The sequence below is a fragment of the Ahaetulla prasina genome, chromosome 7 (genome assembly GCF_028640845.1).
Source record: "Ahaetulla prasina isolate Xishuangbanna chromosome 7, ASM2864084v1, whole genome shotgun sequence".
Lineage (NCBI taxonomy): Eukaryota > Metazoa > Chordata > Lepidosauria > Squamata > Colubridae > Ahaetulla > Ahaetulla prasina.
The window spans coordinates 35,347,290-35,360,939 of NC_080545.1; the positions used below are offsets into that span (position 1 = coordinate 35,347,290).

At 38.8% G+C, this 13,650-nt stretch overlaps 1 protein-coding gene across 9 annotated transcripts in view; it reads left to right on the forward strand.

Annotated features, from left to right (window-relative positions):
- Positions 1–13,650, forward strand: part of TMEM168 (transmembrane protein 168) — a 167,614-nt gene that overhangs the window by 36,294 nt on the left and 117,670 nt on the right. For 8 of the 9 annotated variants that reach the window (XM_058191939.1, XM_058191942.1, XM_058191938.1 and 5 more), the window contains one exon: positions 4,839–5,634. The exons of the other annotated variant lie outside the window; for it this stretch is intronic. In XM_058191939.1, coding sequence (XP_058047922.1) covers positions 4,839–5,386 — 548 coding nt within the window. In that variant the 3' untranslated portion in view covers positions 5,387–5,634. Of the gene's footprint in view, positions 1–4,838; positions 5,635–13,650 lie in introns of those variants that run through there. 9 annotated transcript variants of the gene reach the window in all.

The window sequence follows — 13,650 nt, forward strand, 5'->3', positions numbered from 1 at the left end:
AAGCCTGTCATGTTGTTTTTATGATGTATCAGTTTAGTACTGTTATCAAAAATAAAGTTCTACCAAGGCTTAGCCTTGTTAAATTTATATTGGTTCTTAATATTTAATAATATTTTCTGTAAATTTATTCAGCTTTGACTGGATAAATTTATCCAGCTTTGACCTCAGCCTGTTCTTCTTACAGGTTTTGGCTATTCTGTTTCATACCCCTTTGGTTATATATCCCTCATTCTGATTCCTGCCTTCATCCCATTAAGGCCTTAGCTTGTTAGAAAATTTCCATTCCACGTTTTCCATTCTCATGTGGAAAATTTGTCAGTGTCCTTCAGCATTTAATTTACTTTTATTCTTCCCAAAATTAAGGTAGATCCCTTCTGAAATGTTTTCTCCACCAGCATTCCCACTCTCAGACTCAGATTTCTTTTATCAGACTATTATCTAGTCCAGTGATGGCTAACGTTTTCCTGACCAAGTGCCCAAAGCACGAGCGTGCCTGAACCCCCCCAAATGCAATGCATGTAAAATCCCCATGCATGTACTTAGCCCCCGCTCATGCGTGTGGCCCCCACAAGCCTCCCTCCATGCGTGCATGCGCACCCCATGCACGCGTTCCGCCTCCCTCATGCGTGCCCCCATGCATGCACCCCACCCCACGAAGACCAACTGGCCAGTGGGAGACCCATGAACATGCATGGTGGAGCTGAACTTGGGCGACGGCTCGCGTGTCCACAGAGAGGGCTCTGCATGCCACCTCTGGCACGCGTCCCATAGATTTGCCATCATGGATCTAGGCTGTAGCTCTTTATCCTGTCTCCCAAGGTCATTCCCATATACAATTACATCCTTCCTATCCTTCAATTGTTGTTTTCATATCGTGAGTTTTATCCTACATTATTTATTTATTTATTTGTTTGTTTGTTTGTTTGTTTGTTTGCATTTATATCCCGCCCTTCTCCGAAGACTCAGGGCAGCTTACACTATGTCAAGCAATAGTCTTCATCCATTTGTATATTATATACAAAGTCAACTTATTGCCCCTAACAATCTGGGTCCTCATTTTACCTACCTTATAAAGGATGGAAGGCTGAGTCAACCTTGGGCCTGGTGAGACTTGAACCTGCAGTAATTGCAAGCAGCTGCTATTAATAACAGACTGTCTTAACAGTCTGAGCCACCAGAGGCCCCTGAGCCACCAGAGGAATTAAAGGAGCATTATGAAATTGCACCCCCAACATATTAAAATTAAACTTACACACATATGTCTACATATTATATAGGCAGGTGTGACTAAGAGTGTTCTAACCTCCGAGTTTCCCATTATACTTACCTATATTTTACTGGGCATTAATTCATGTCTTGCTTCCTCCTTTCCTCCTTGCTTCTTCCTTTAATCCCTTAGTAATTAGCTGTGGAGTTTTGCAATTCTCTTCTGTGAAGAAAATACCAATAAGATATGACAGTGAAAATCTAAATCTAGTTACCATTCAAAATAATTGCACCAGGGGATTGCTGTGTAGTGGTCAAAATTGCATTTTTAAGAGCAGTGTACTGTATTTGAGTAGTTTAATAATGTTTCGCTGTGGTAGATTGGTAGGTGCACAGTAATATGAAAAAAAAAATACCTAAGCAGTCATGCATAAGCCATAGAGCTGCAACGTGTTTGAAAAGTTGATCTTATTAGTTTAGATCACAAAGCTTTTTGGCATTATTAGAACTGGGTGCTGAACTCTTACTTTCATGAATTTGCATACATAAAAAGATAGATGTTCTCGGATGAATAAAATGAAAGAAGCAAATAGAAATGTTCTTATCTTCAAATAAACCACATTCATAGTGTTTTATAGCAAAATTAATAAAACATGTTTTCAAACTTGAGAAGATATTATATTCTGATTCTATTAGCCCCATTTGCCAGTATGTCAACCATTCCGTTGGCATATCCAGCAAAAGATTCCCTGGGACATTATTTTACCAGAAGTATAACTTTACTGATAGATCCATACAGGCACAGAAGAAGCTAAGCTAGCTCAGAGGTTTTTCCACAAAAAACAGCATAGTTAATTTCCCCTTTTCCCCATTTGGACCACCCATTGTCCACCAATCCAACACGTTCTTTTTATTTGTGGAAAACAGTCTGCGCCTTCACAAGGTTCCCATCGCTGAGCCTTGAAGTGTCAGGATTTTCTCACATAAATTCCTCATTCCTCCCAGCTCCCAATACAACCCAAGCATTCCCCACCCCCCTGCCTGTATTTCTGTTGTCAGGTTGCGAGTAGAGGTGCATTATGAGTCAGCATTACTTGATAGAGTGAAAATATTACTCTGCTAATTATGAGATATCATTTGATTAATGATAAAGTTAATCAATGACTGAACTCCTTAACTTTGTAAGTGTATCTTAACAAATACTTCATTTCATAATCAAAAATTTTACAACAGTTCAACATTTTTATCTCATTGTAAAAGAATTGATGGAGGTTTTAAAACTAATTTCTCATCTAATTAAAAGTAAACTTCCTTGAATGGTACTTCCTGGGTTGCATAACTGCTCTAGTTAATTCTGATTATATAATATGTTGCTTCTTTTAGGGTTGTAATGGGAATTGGTTAACCAGACCAGGAAAGCCCCGTAGGACTACCATTATTTTGCCTTCTTTAATGCACTGATTGTTGATTCAGGAAAAACATTTTTTTAATTTTTGCATGTTTACATCTGTCCTGATTCATAAACAGAATGTGTAACTTTAATCTATATATAATCAGGTCTTGTTTTTCTTAAAGTATCTTAGCTCTGGTCTAGTGTGTTATTTGAATTTTAATGAATAACTTGTACTTAAGAAACAACTATTGCAGTATTGTTTTACACTGTTCTGGTTTTATTTCACATTTTAGGCCCAGAATTAGAGATAAAAAAGTCATAAGCCTTATATTATTAACACATACCATATACCGTATAGCCAAAGTTTGCTGTGATTTGGTCTTTCATCTTCTGTGCATTTGTAAGCTAATAATATTAACTCATGGTTAACATTAAGGTATACTTTTCATTTCCATTTTAAGTTCATTTTGTTAGACAGACGATAGCATACTTTAGTTGTTCCAAGTATGAACAATGCTTTAAGAAAAAGATGGAAGAAGACAAACTTCTAGACTCTACATTTCCAAGAGATGGACCGTGTACTTCTATTTTATTATCAGAAGTATTTTTGTCCTCCATCTACAGATAGTCCTCAAGTTATGAATGGAATGGAGCCTGCCCATTCCATTCTTAACCCAAGGATTCGTGGGAGTGAATCTCGTACCTTGAACGTGATCACTCCCTCCTTTCGCCCATGCATTTGCTGATTGAATGCAAGGCTTGTTAAGTGCACACGAGGTATCTCGGGGTGGGGAAGTGATGCCTAATGATGGAACAGGCCACCTGCTTCAGACCACCCAAGGCCTCCCCTGAGCCACCTTATGCTCCCCACAATTGCTTCTCCCCCCCACAACCTACCATACTGCGTCACTTACCTTGTGAAGATCTTTTTCCTCTCTAACATCTCTGTTTCTTTACCTGTGAGTGGTGAGAGCAGAGGGAGAGTAGGATGAGCGCACCCTGCTCAGCTTCTCTGATTATCGAGCCTGCCTGCCACTTCTGGAGCGGTAGGTAGCCTCAGTGAGTCTTCTCCAAAAGCTTCCAGGCGCCATGCAGAAAAGCGTTTGCACATTGGGGCAATGAACTCACATCACTCCAAGCTCTTCATTGCTAAGTGCAACCACTTTTCCCACAGAGACTGGAACCTTCTGGTTGTCCTGAGCTGATGGGATGTCAGGCACCCATTCTCTGCAAAAGCGAATTGGTGCCTCAACTCGCGCAAGATCATGTAACCCAGAAGTTTCTGGGTGAAAAGTGTTTGAACTACCTTTGGGGGGGTTGGAAACGGAGCAATTTGCTCCATTTCCAACTACCCCAGAGTTATTCAAACATTTGGTGCCCTGATGCAAATTTCATCTGCATGGAAATAGGGCACTTGAAAATGGAACATCTCTTCAGCAGAGTCCTTGAGGAAAGCCCTTTCCTGGCAAAAATGGATTTCATGAGTGACACGTGCTCCCTCCAGGGGCTCCGTTCTTGGCAGCAAAGGCTTTTTGCAAAGATGGCAAAAGGCTTTGCAAACAGAGGGAAAGCTTCAATGTTTCAGTCCTTCCCTCCATTTGCAAAGTCTTTTGCTGCAGCTCTCATCCAGGCCTCCATTTGCAGAGAACAGAGGCCTAAAGTACCGTGAGGTCACGCGAGATCAATAGCCTGAGTTTTCACACTACTGATCTAGCATGATCTTGCGGTACTTTAGGCCTCCATTCTTTGCATACATACCGAAGGCCAAGAAAGCGAAGGCTCTCTAGATCTTTGCAAGGAGAGTATCCACAGGCCTAGTGCCTATGGAGGCCTGGCACGGTGGGAAGGAGGGGGGAAATAGGCAGAGCGAATGTTGCAGAGCCTCTGCAATCATTTGTAAGAGCAAATCACTGCTGTGGTGCTGCGACATTCGTAGTTTCAGGACTTGTTCATAAATGCTAGGGAGCGCTTATCGTGTAACTTCTAATGTTCACTAAAGGAATGCTAGTAACCAGGAAATTACCTGTATTGACTACATGGAGCTTCAGTAGTGCAATTGTTCATAGATAGGATTCCTGTAATCAACTTGATCTGAACAAAACTATGTTGAAGGCATTCTTGCAGGACCTACTAATTTTTCTAGTATTATTTAAAACATCATATGGCAAAACATGATAAGATTGGTATAAAGTAGGAATGGTTCTTTTTTGTAATTATTGCATTTCTGGCTCCCTCACAGGTGGAGATTCATTACAGTTTGACACGCTTTTAGACTGGTGGAGAGAGAAGAATGGTTCCTTTTGTTCACGGCTTATTATAATCTTAGACTGTGAGAATGCTCAACCTTGGGTTAAAGAAGTCAGAAAAGTCAGTGACATGTATATCGCAGTACAAGGAGCAGAACTGGCTAAAGTAGTAGACGTAGAAGAATCAGAACCACCCCACGTTGGTGATTTCACCCGAGATTGGGTTGAATACAATTGTAATTCCAATCACAATATCAGCTGGTTTGAAAAGGGGCGTACTGTGAAAGCTGTGTATGGAGTGTCAAAAGGGTGGAGTGACTACACTTTACATTTGCCAACTGAAAGTGATGTTGCCAAACACTGGATGATGTATTTTCCCCGCATCACCTACCCATTGGTTCATCTTGCAAACTGGTTCTGTGGGCTTAATCTCTTCTGGATTTGCAAAACTTGTTTTAGATGCTTAAAACGATTAAAAATGAGTTGGTTTCTTCCTACAGTATTAGATACAGGACAAGGCTTTAAACTCGTCAGATCTTAACTAAGAATCAGAAGTGAGAGCTCCTACAACTTGAAACAGGATTGACTTATAACTTTTTTATTTGTTACATTTTACTTTTTGAAGAAATATTGTTACTTGTGTAAGTTATATTCCTTTTTGTATTTTTTGAGCAAATGCAAGACTTCAGAAAAATAAGAACTCCATTTGAAAACAAAAACAGTATAGATATTTGTACCCAAATTGGATTTGAATTCCATAAGAGCCATTAAATGTGACCATGGACTTGAGAGACAGCTTTGTGTGCTTCTTTGCATTGTAGCTGTCTGATATAAATTTGTCAAATTTCACACTTACTAAACACTCTGTTCTAAACACTGCATAGGGCACATATATCCATTTCAGTCCTAGGTCATTGGAAGAGAGACTACTGAATCATGGTCATCGTTTGTTTTGAAGGGTTTCAAAAAGTAAAGCAGCAAAGAACTTAAATAAATCAAGTTATACCAGATAGATAGCTGTAAAGCAGGGCTGTCAAACTTGCGGCCCTTGGGCCAGATGAGTCATGCGGTGGCCACACCCACACCTGGTTTAGCGAAGAGAGGGAAGTTGCTATATGTCATGTGATGACGCAGTGATGACACAAGTTTGACACCCCTGCTGCTATTGGCACTTTTAATTCATGTTGTGAACTGAACTGAAGTGAATGTTACATGAACTGAAGTGAATGTTACATTTTTCTATGGAACATAGGAGTCTTATATCCTAATCCTAGACAAACATACATGGGAGTAAGTATTACTGATGTCAGTGGAGCTTATTGCCCAGTATTCTTAGGTTTGGAAGCATAATAGTTCATCTTGGAAATAATGCCAAAATTAATTTTTGAATATTTAAAGTCTTAATTAATACAACATCATAAATAAATTCAGCAAAGCTAAACTCAGCAAAGTTAAACTGATATTTTTCTCTGATTTTCAGTGGAGAAAGCAAAGCAATTTTTATATTTTTTCTTCACACTGAAACACATTGATTTTAGTTTAAAAAATACATTCTTAAACTGCAGAATCTGTTTCTTTACAGAGCTAGAAAATAATTGAGTAGTAACTAAAATGCATACATGAAAAAACATATTTTCAGTTCATTTTTTTTAAACTATTCACTGAATTTATATATTCATGCAACAGTTTTAGAACTATAAAATTAAGATAAAGTATCCCCACAAACCCATTTAATGTTTCTAATTATGGGAGTTAAATGGCTTGTTTCCCCCCTCTCTTACCTTATAAAATGTACAGCAAAGATAAAGCTGGCAATATCTGGAGATAATACGACATAATCTGCATTCTTATTTTAATTTTTTAAATGGAAATCTGTTTTGTAATTATTGATTACAGTATTTTACTTCATACTTTTGTTAAGCACTATAAAATAGATTCACAATGCATTAAGTGCCATTTCTATATTTATTCAAATTACTATCAGTTACTACAGAATTTTAATTTAAAATGTGCATTAATAGTAATGATACAGATGAAACTTACTAATTGTACTTTTCCTACTTAAGCCACTTTTCTGTTTAACAGTTTGTTGTTCAGCAGATTCAGGAACTGGGAAATACTTTCTCTTGCATTGCCTATTCCATTCAACAGCTATGGTTTTCAAAGTCCAATTCCCCTAAAGAAACCACTTGCTAAAAGACAACACTCAAGAGTAGTAAGTAAGATCAACTCCATGTTTTTCAGACAATAATAACAAATGAAGCATTCAGTGATGATCGAATCAAGATGGGACTAAAATTGAAAAATCAGGACATTTTTCTAAAACAAGTTCTGTGCATTCTTTGCCAAGAGATGCCAGAATGAAAATAACCCACTTAAGGTTTATAAATAATATGAGAGAGGTAATTACACCTAAATAAGATCAGGCTACTTTTGTCCTTAAGTGCAGTTGCAGGCAAAAAAAATCAGTTTTAATTTCAAATTATCAGGACTCGTTAAAACACTAGGTGAAACAGAGAAAAAAATCCTTGAAAGTGGTTTCTGAAATTAGCTATTATTTAAAATACTATATTAGAATTTAGTATTCTTGTGCTTAATGAGTTAATTATCTTAACTCATTAAATTTGGTTTGTTCTCCTTTTTATACACAATTCCTATAACATGCAAGTACTGATATATCCAAGTAATTTGAATCTAAGTGGAAAGTATAGAATAGAATAGAATAGAATAGAATAGAATAGAATAGAATAGAATAGAATAGAATAGAATTTTTATTGGCCAAGTGTGATTGGACACACAAGGAATTTGTCTTGGTTCATATGCTCTCAGTGTACATAAAAGAAAAGATACGTTCATCAAGGTACAACATTTACAACACAATTGATGGTCAATATATCAATATAAATCATAAGGATTGCCGGCAACAAGTTATAGTCATACAGTCATAAATGGAAAGAGATTGGTGATGGGAACTATGAGAAGATTAATAGTAGTGCAGATTCAGTAAATAGTTTGACAGTGTTGACGGAATTATTTGTTTAGTAGAGTGATGGCCTTCGGGGAAAAACTGTTCTTGTGTCTAGTTGTTCTGGTGTGCAGTGCTCTATAGCATTGTTTTGAGGGTAGGAGTTGAAACAGTTTATGTCCAGGATCCGAGGGGTCTGTAAATATTTTCATGGCCCTCTTCTTGATTCGTGCAGTATACAGGTCCTCAATGGAAGGCAGGTTGGTAGCAATTATTTTTTCTGCAGTTCTAATTATCCTCTGAAGTCTGTGTTTTTCTTGTTGGGTTGCAGAACTGAACCAGACAGTTATAGAGGTACAAATGACAGACTCAATAATTCCTCTGTAGAACTGAATCAGCAGCTCCTTGGGCAGTTTGAGCTTACTGAGTTGGCGCAGAAAGAACATTCTTTGTTGTCCTTTTTTGATGATGTTTTTGATGTTAGCTGTCCATTTTAGATCTTGCGATATGATAGAATCTAGAAATTTGAAGGTTTCTACTGTTGATACTGTGTTGTCTAGTATTGTGAGAGGTAGAAGTATGGAAGGGTTTCTCCTAAAGTCTACCACCATTTCTACGGTTTTGAGTGTGTTCAGTTCAGGATTGTTTTGGTTGCACCACAAGGCTAGTCGTTCGACCTCTTGTCTATATGCGGATTCGTCATTGTCTCGAATGAGACCAATCACTGTTGTGTCATCTGCGAACTTCAGTAGCTTAACAGATGGATCATTGGAGATGCAGTCATTGGTATACAGAGAGAAGAGAAGTGGGGAGAGCACACAGCCTTGGGGGGCCCCTGTGCTAATTATATAGGTATTTGATGTGATCTTGCTTAGCTTCACCTGCTGCTTCCTGTTTGTTAGGAAGCTTGTGATCCACTTACAAGTCTGTTCCGGTACCTGTAGCTGGTTTAGCTTAGTTAGAAGAATGTCTGGAATGATGGTATTGAATGCTGAACTAAAGTCTACAAAAAGGACCCTTGCATAGGTCTTTGGAGACTCAAGATGCGGTAGGATGTAGTGCAGAGCCATTTTAACAGCATCATCTGTTGATCTGTTTGCTCGGTATGCAAATTGCAAGGGGTCTAACAGCGGATCCGTGATGGTTTTCAAGTAGGAAAGCACTAGCCTTTCAAAGGTTTTCATGACTACAGATGTTAGAGCAACTAGTCTGTAGTCATTCAGTTCCTTGATGGTGGGCTTCTTCGGCACTGGTATGATGGTAGAGCGTTTGAAGCAAGAAGGAACATAACACATCTCTAGTGATTTATTGAAAATATGGGTGAAGATGGGGGCCAATTGGTCAGCACAGACTTTTAAGCAAGAAAGAGTTATCTTGTCTGGGCCTGGAGCTTTTCCTGGCTTTTGTCTGTGAAATAGGTCCTGCACTTCCTTTTCTGTGATCACTAGGGGTTGTGAACCCAATGAAATGGGGTCAGTTGTAGGAGGCTTGGCTGTTGTTGGTGTGTCTGAGATGGGGGTTGTGGAGATAGGTGGCTGTAGTTTCCTTTCAAACCTGCAGAAAAACTCATTCAGGTCATCTGCCAGTTGTTGATTACCTTCAGCCTGGGAAGGAGGTTTGCCATAGCCGGTGATATTTTTAAGAGTTTTCCACATGTTTGCTGGTTCATTTGCTGAAAACTGATTCTTTAGCTTTTCAGAGTAGCTTCTTTTTGCTGCTCTGATCTCCCTTGTTAGTGCATTTCTGGCCTGATTGTACAGCATTTTATCACCTTTTCTGTAGGCCTCCTCTTTGGAATGTCGTAGCTGCTTAAGTTTAGGTGTGAACCAAGGTTTGTTGTTACTGTATATTCGCAAGTTCCTTGTAGGTACACATAGGTCTTCACATAGGTATATTAATTATATATACAAAACAACTAAGCCATTTTGTTGATTGTATAGATGCATTCTTTTCTCAGCATTATTTTATGTGGATTATTTGAGATTCTGGCATGCTAAAAAGTGATTTAAGAATTTAAGCCTGAATGTACTGTCAGCAATGAGTAACACTTTTCTTGAAAAAAATCCTTATCAGTTTTTTTAATTGAATTTATACTATAAAAATATTAGTATTTGTATCCGCCTTTAATTTATCTGTATTTCCTAATATAACATTTCACCATATGGAAAATATTTTTAAATCGACCAGTGAATAATCATTTTTTCTTAAAACATCTGCTGGGTTTTCAATACAAACTTGATTCAGTCATTATTATGTTCATTAAATTCAGAATTGCAATTAAGCATCTTAATATATATGTTTATACAGTTTCAATTAATAATATTTAGTGCAAGGTTCATTATATTCAGAATACCTATAATGAGAATAAAACAATAGAATGTTTCAATGTTCAAGGCAATAATAATGTTTTTGCAAAATACAATTTTCTCATCATGAATTTAAGAAAAAAATTGTAGTATGTCTGAATTTTAGAACAAATTCTCTTTCTTGTTTTCCGTTAGGAATCATGAGAAACTCATTCCTATATTGAAAAGTATCAGAAATAAGGAATTGCAATATATTGCAACAAGTTTTAATAGGTGGATCTGTTTTGAACTATACTGTACAAGATGGAAAGCAGCTAACTGAATAGAATACTGGTGCTGGAGAAATATTCCTATTTTGGTTATAAACAGAAAAAACTAGGTACTGGAAATAAGCTTTTTTAAAGAAAATCATAACATGTTTTTTTTAAAATCCATTCAATGCAGTAGTTATTGGACGTTCTATGCTTAGAAAATATGTCATATAGACCAACCTTTTGGACCTCAGGGACCACCAAGTTCATAATTTTAATTCCCGTGGATCACTAATACGAATTCAGTGTGCCGCTTGTTGAAGCGCCCATACTCCCAGTAACAGGATGGGGTCCTTCAGGGATTTTCCTTCCTCTCTCTCTCCCCCTCTTCTTTTTCTGTCCCACTCATTCTCTCTGATTCCCTCTCTTTCTTTCTGTCTCTCTCTGTCTTTCATTCTCTGTCTTTCTCATTCCCTCTCTGATTCTCTGTCTCTTTCTCTCATTCTCTCTCTCTCATTCTCTCTTTCATTCTGTCTTTCTTTCATTCTCTCTCTCTCTCTCTTTCATTCTGTCTCTGTCTCTCTCATTCTCTCTCTCATTCTGTCTCTTTATCTCTCTTTCATTGTCTCCCATTCTCTCTCTGCCTTTCTCTCATTCTCTCTCTTTCATTCTGTCTCTCTCTTTCATTCTATGTCTTTTTCTCTCTTTCTGATTCTCTCATTCTCTTTCATTCTCTCTCTGATTCTGTCTTTCTCTCTCTCTCATTTCTTTCTTTCATTGTCTTTCATTCCCTTATTCTCTTTCCCTCCCCCCCTCTCTCTGTCTCATCTCTCATCTCTCTTCACTCTTTCTCTTTTTCATCTCTCTTTCTCTCTCTCTCTCTCTCCCTTTCTCATTTTCTCTTTCTCTTTCATTCTCTCCTTTTTTTCTCTCTCTCTCTCTTTCATTCTTTCTCTCTGATTCTCTCTCTGATTCTCTTTCTCTCTCTTGATGAAGGTATCTTTTCCTTTGTGTACACTGAGAGCATATGCACCAAGACAAATTCCTTGTGTGTCCAATCAAACTTGGCCAATTCTGTTCTTTCTTCTTCTTCTTTCTCATCTCATGGGCCAGCCAGTGTCTTGGGGCTGAGAGGAAGTTAAGCATCTCCCCGAGAGACTGAGGTGCGTGGAGCACCAACCATGGCTGGAAGAAATGCCCGCGAGATCCAGCAAAAAACAAAGCTTCGCTCCTGCTCTGGAATATGGAGCGAATCTCCATCCCCCGTCCCCTTCCCTTGCCAGGCGAGGAGTGACTGGGAAGGGAGGGTGAGGGGTGGGGACAGCCATTGGTGGGTTCAGCCAACAGGAAGCTACAGCAGGGGGAAGAAACAGCCCGGGGTTCCTGCCACCCGTTGCTTCAGCCCGCCTGCTCAGCCACCCCCCACCTTGCACCATTCCTTCATTCCAGCTGGCAAGGGCTGTGCTGCAAAGTTGCAAGTTGCACCTCCCTCTACGGTGGAGATTTACTGCCCCACCATGAGCTGCCTGGCCAGTCCCATATTCCAGAGCTCTAGTCACAGAACCGGCCATTGCTCATCCCGGAGCAGCTCCTCCATCTGGGTGCATCGCGGACCACCAAAGTTTTCTCACGGACCACCAGTGTTGCCCCAGACAACAGTAGCCTCTGTGTGCTTCTGTTGCTTATATCGCCTAAATTTAACATTGGTGATTTAAGGTTCTTATCCCTGATTGCTTAGGCATTTAAACTGCACATATTACTGTTGTGCCTGTTTGTTGAACATCTTATATGTGCATCCAAAAGAGGGGAAAATATCCTAAATATTCTGAGTATAATAAAATATTATGGTCTATAGGTAGATGGGTTGTATAAAATAAGTATATTGGATTTTTTTTTATTTTGTCATACAGTATATGAATTAGTTTTTGTATATGATTATAATGAAAAATATAAAAACATTGATAAAAGCTACAGCTGCTAAATTTATGTTCCATTAACATCAATGAATATGTTATTTTACTTCCAATTTCATTTTGGGAGAGAAACTGAGTCATTATTTTAGAATGTCTTACAGATTTGTGGACCGCCCTGCATTTCCTGAGAACCTGTAGTATTTTTCTCCATGCTGTCATTGTGGACAAACTTTCTGAGGTGGAAAACAGTATCATAGAGCAGTGATGATTTACCCATAAAACTGAGATTGCTGCTGTTCTCTATAATATGTGTTCTGTAAATTTTTCAGGGGTTTCTCTTAAGCTACTTAATATTGTTCCCAAAAATTGTTAACATTCATAACTTGAGTGTACTGTATTTTCTTTCATTCATACGTACACACATAAAAACACACCCACCCACAGTACTTACATACATACAGATACAGTTTAAATTTAATTTAAAACCATTCGTTTAATGTACAATAGTTCTGAAAAAGTATGACCATTGCAGGATCTCCTCAGTCATATGATCAGAAGTCAGGTAATTGGCAATTGGCATATATTTATGACAGTTGCACTATCTCAGGGTCATGTGATCACCATTTGTAACTTCACTGGCTTCCAAACAGCAAAGTCAATAGGAGAAACCAGATTCGCTTAATGAATGTATGATTCACTTAACAACTACGGTGTTTCACTGAACATGGCAAAAAAGGTCATAAAATGAGGCACACCTCATTTAACAACTGCCTTGCTTAGCAGGAGAAATTTTGGGCTCAATTGTGGTTGTAGGTCAAGGACTGTGTATGTTTGTGTGTAATTATTATTTGATAGTGCCACAAATAGATAAATAGAAAATAAAGGTGATTGTCACCATCGCTTCTGCTGCACTCTACCACCATCCTGAGAGAGGGGCGGTGGGGAGTAAAGGGAACCTGATGTAAAAGGGGAGAGATGGATCTAGTAAAAGAGCCTTGTAACCTTCTGATGTAGTCAAGGGTCTTGGTTCCCTAGAGAGCCAGCTGGGGCAGGGCTGGCATTAGGCCAGATCTACAAAAACAGTCACCTCTTGAGTCACCAAGCTACCATCGGAACCGCACAACCAATGTTTCACCAAGAGGAGGCTGACATCCAGGGAGAGGCAGCTGCCAGAACCATGGCCAGGTAGATTCCCCCTGGAGTGGGCAGAAGAGGTGTAAGATAGAAAAGAGCAACCAAGACCCACATGATCGATGAGCATCATCTGGAAAAAATAATGGGATGAAGGATTCTCAAGAGTAACCATCACCCGGGGAGGCAGAGGAACCCACCAAAGAGAATTGAGCATGGAGCTCAAAGTAGAACCGGGC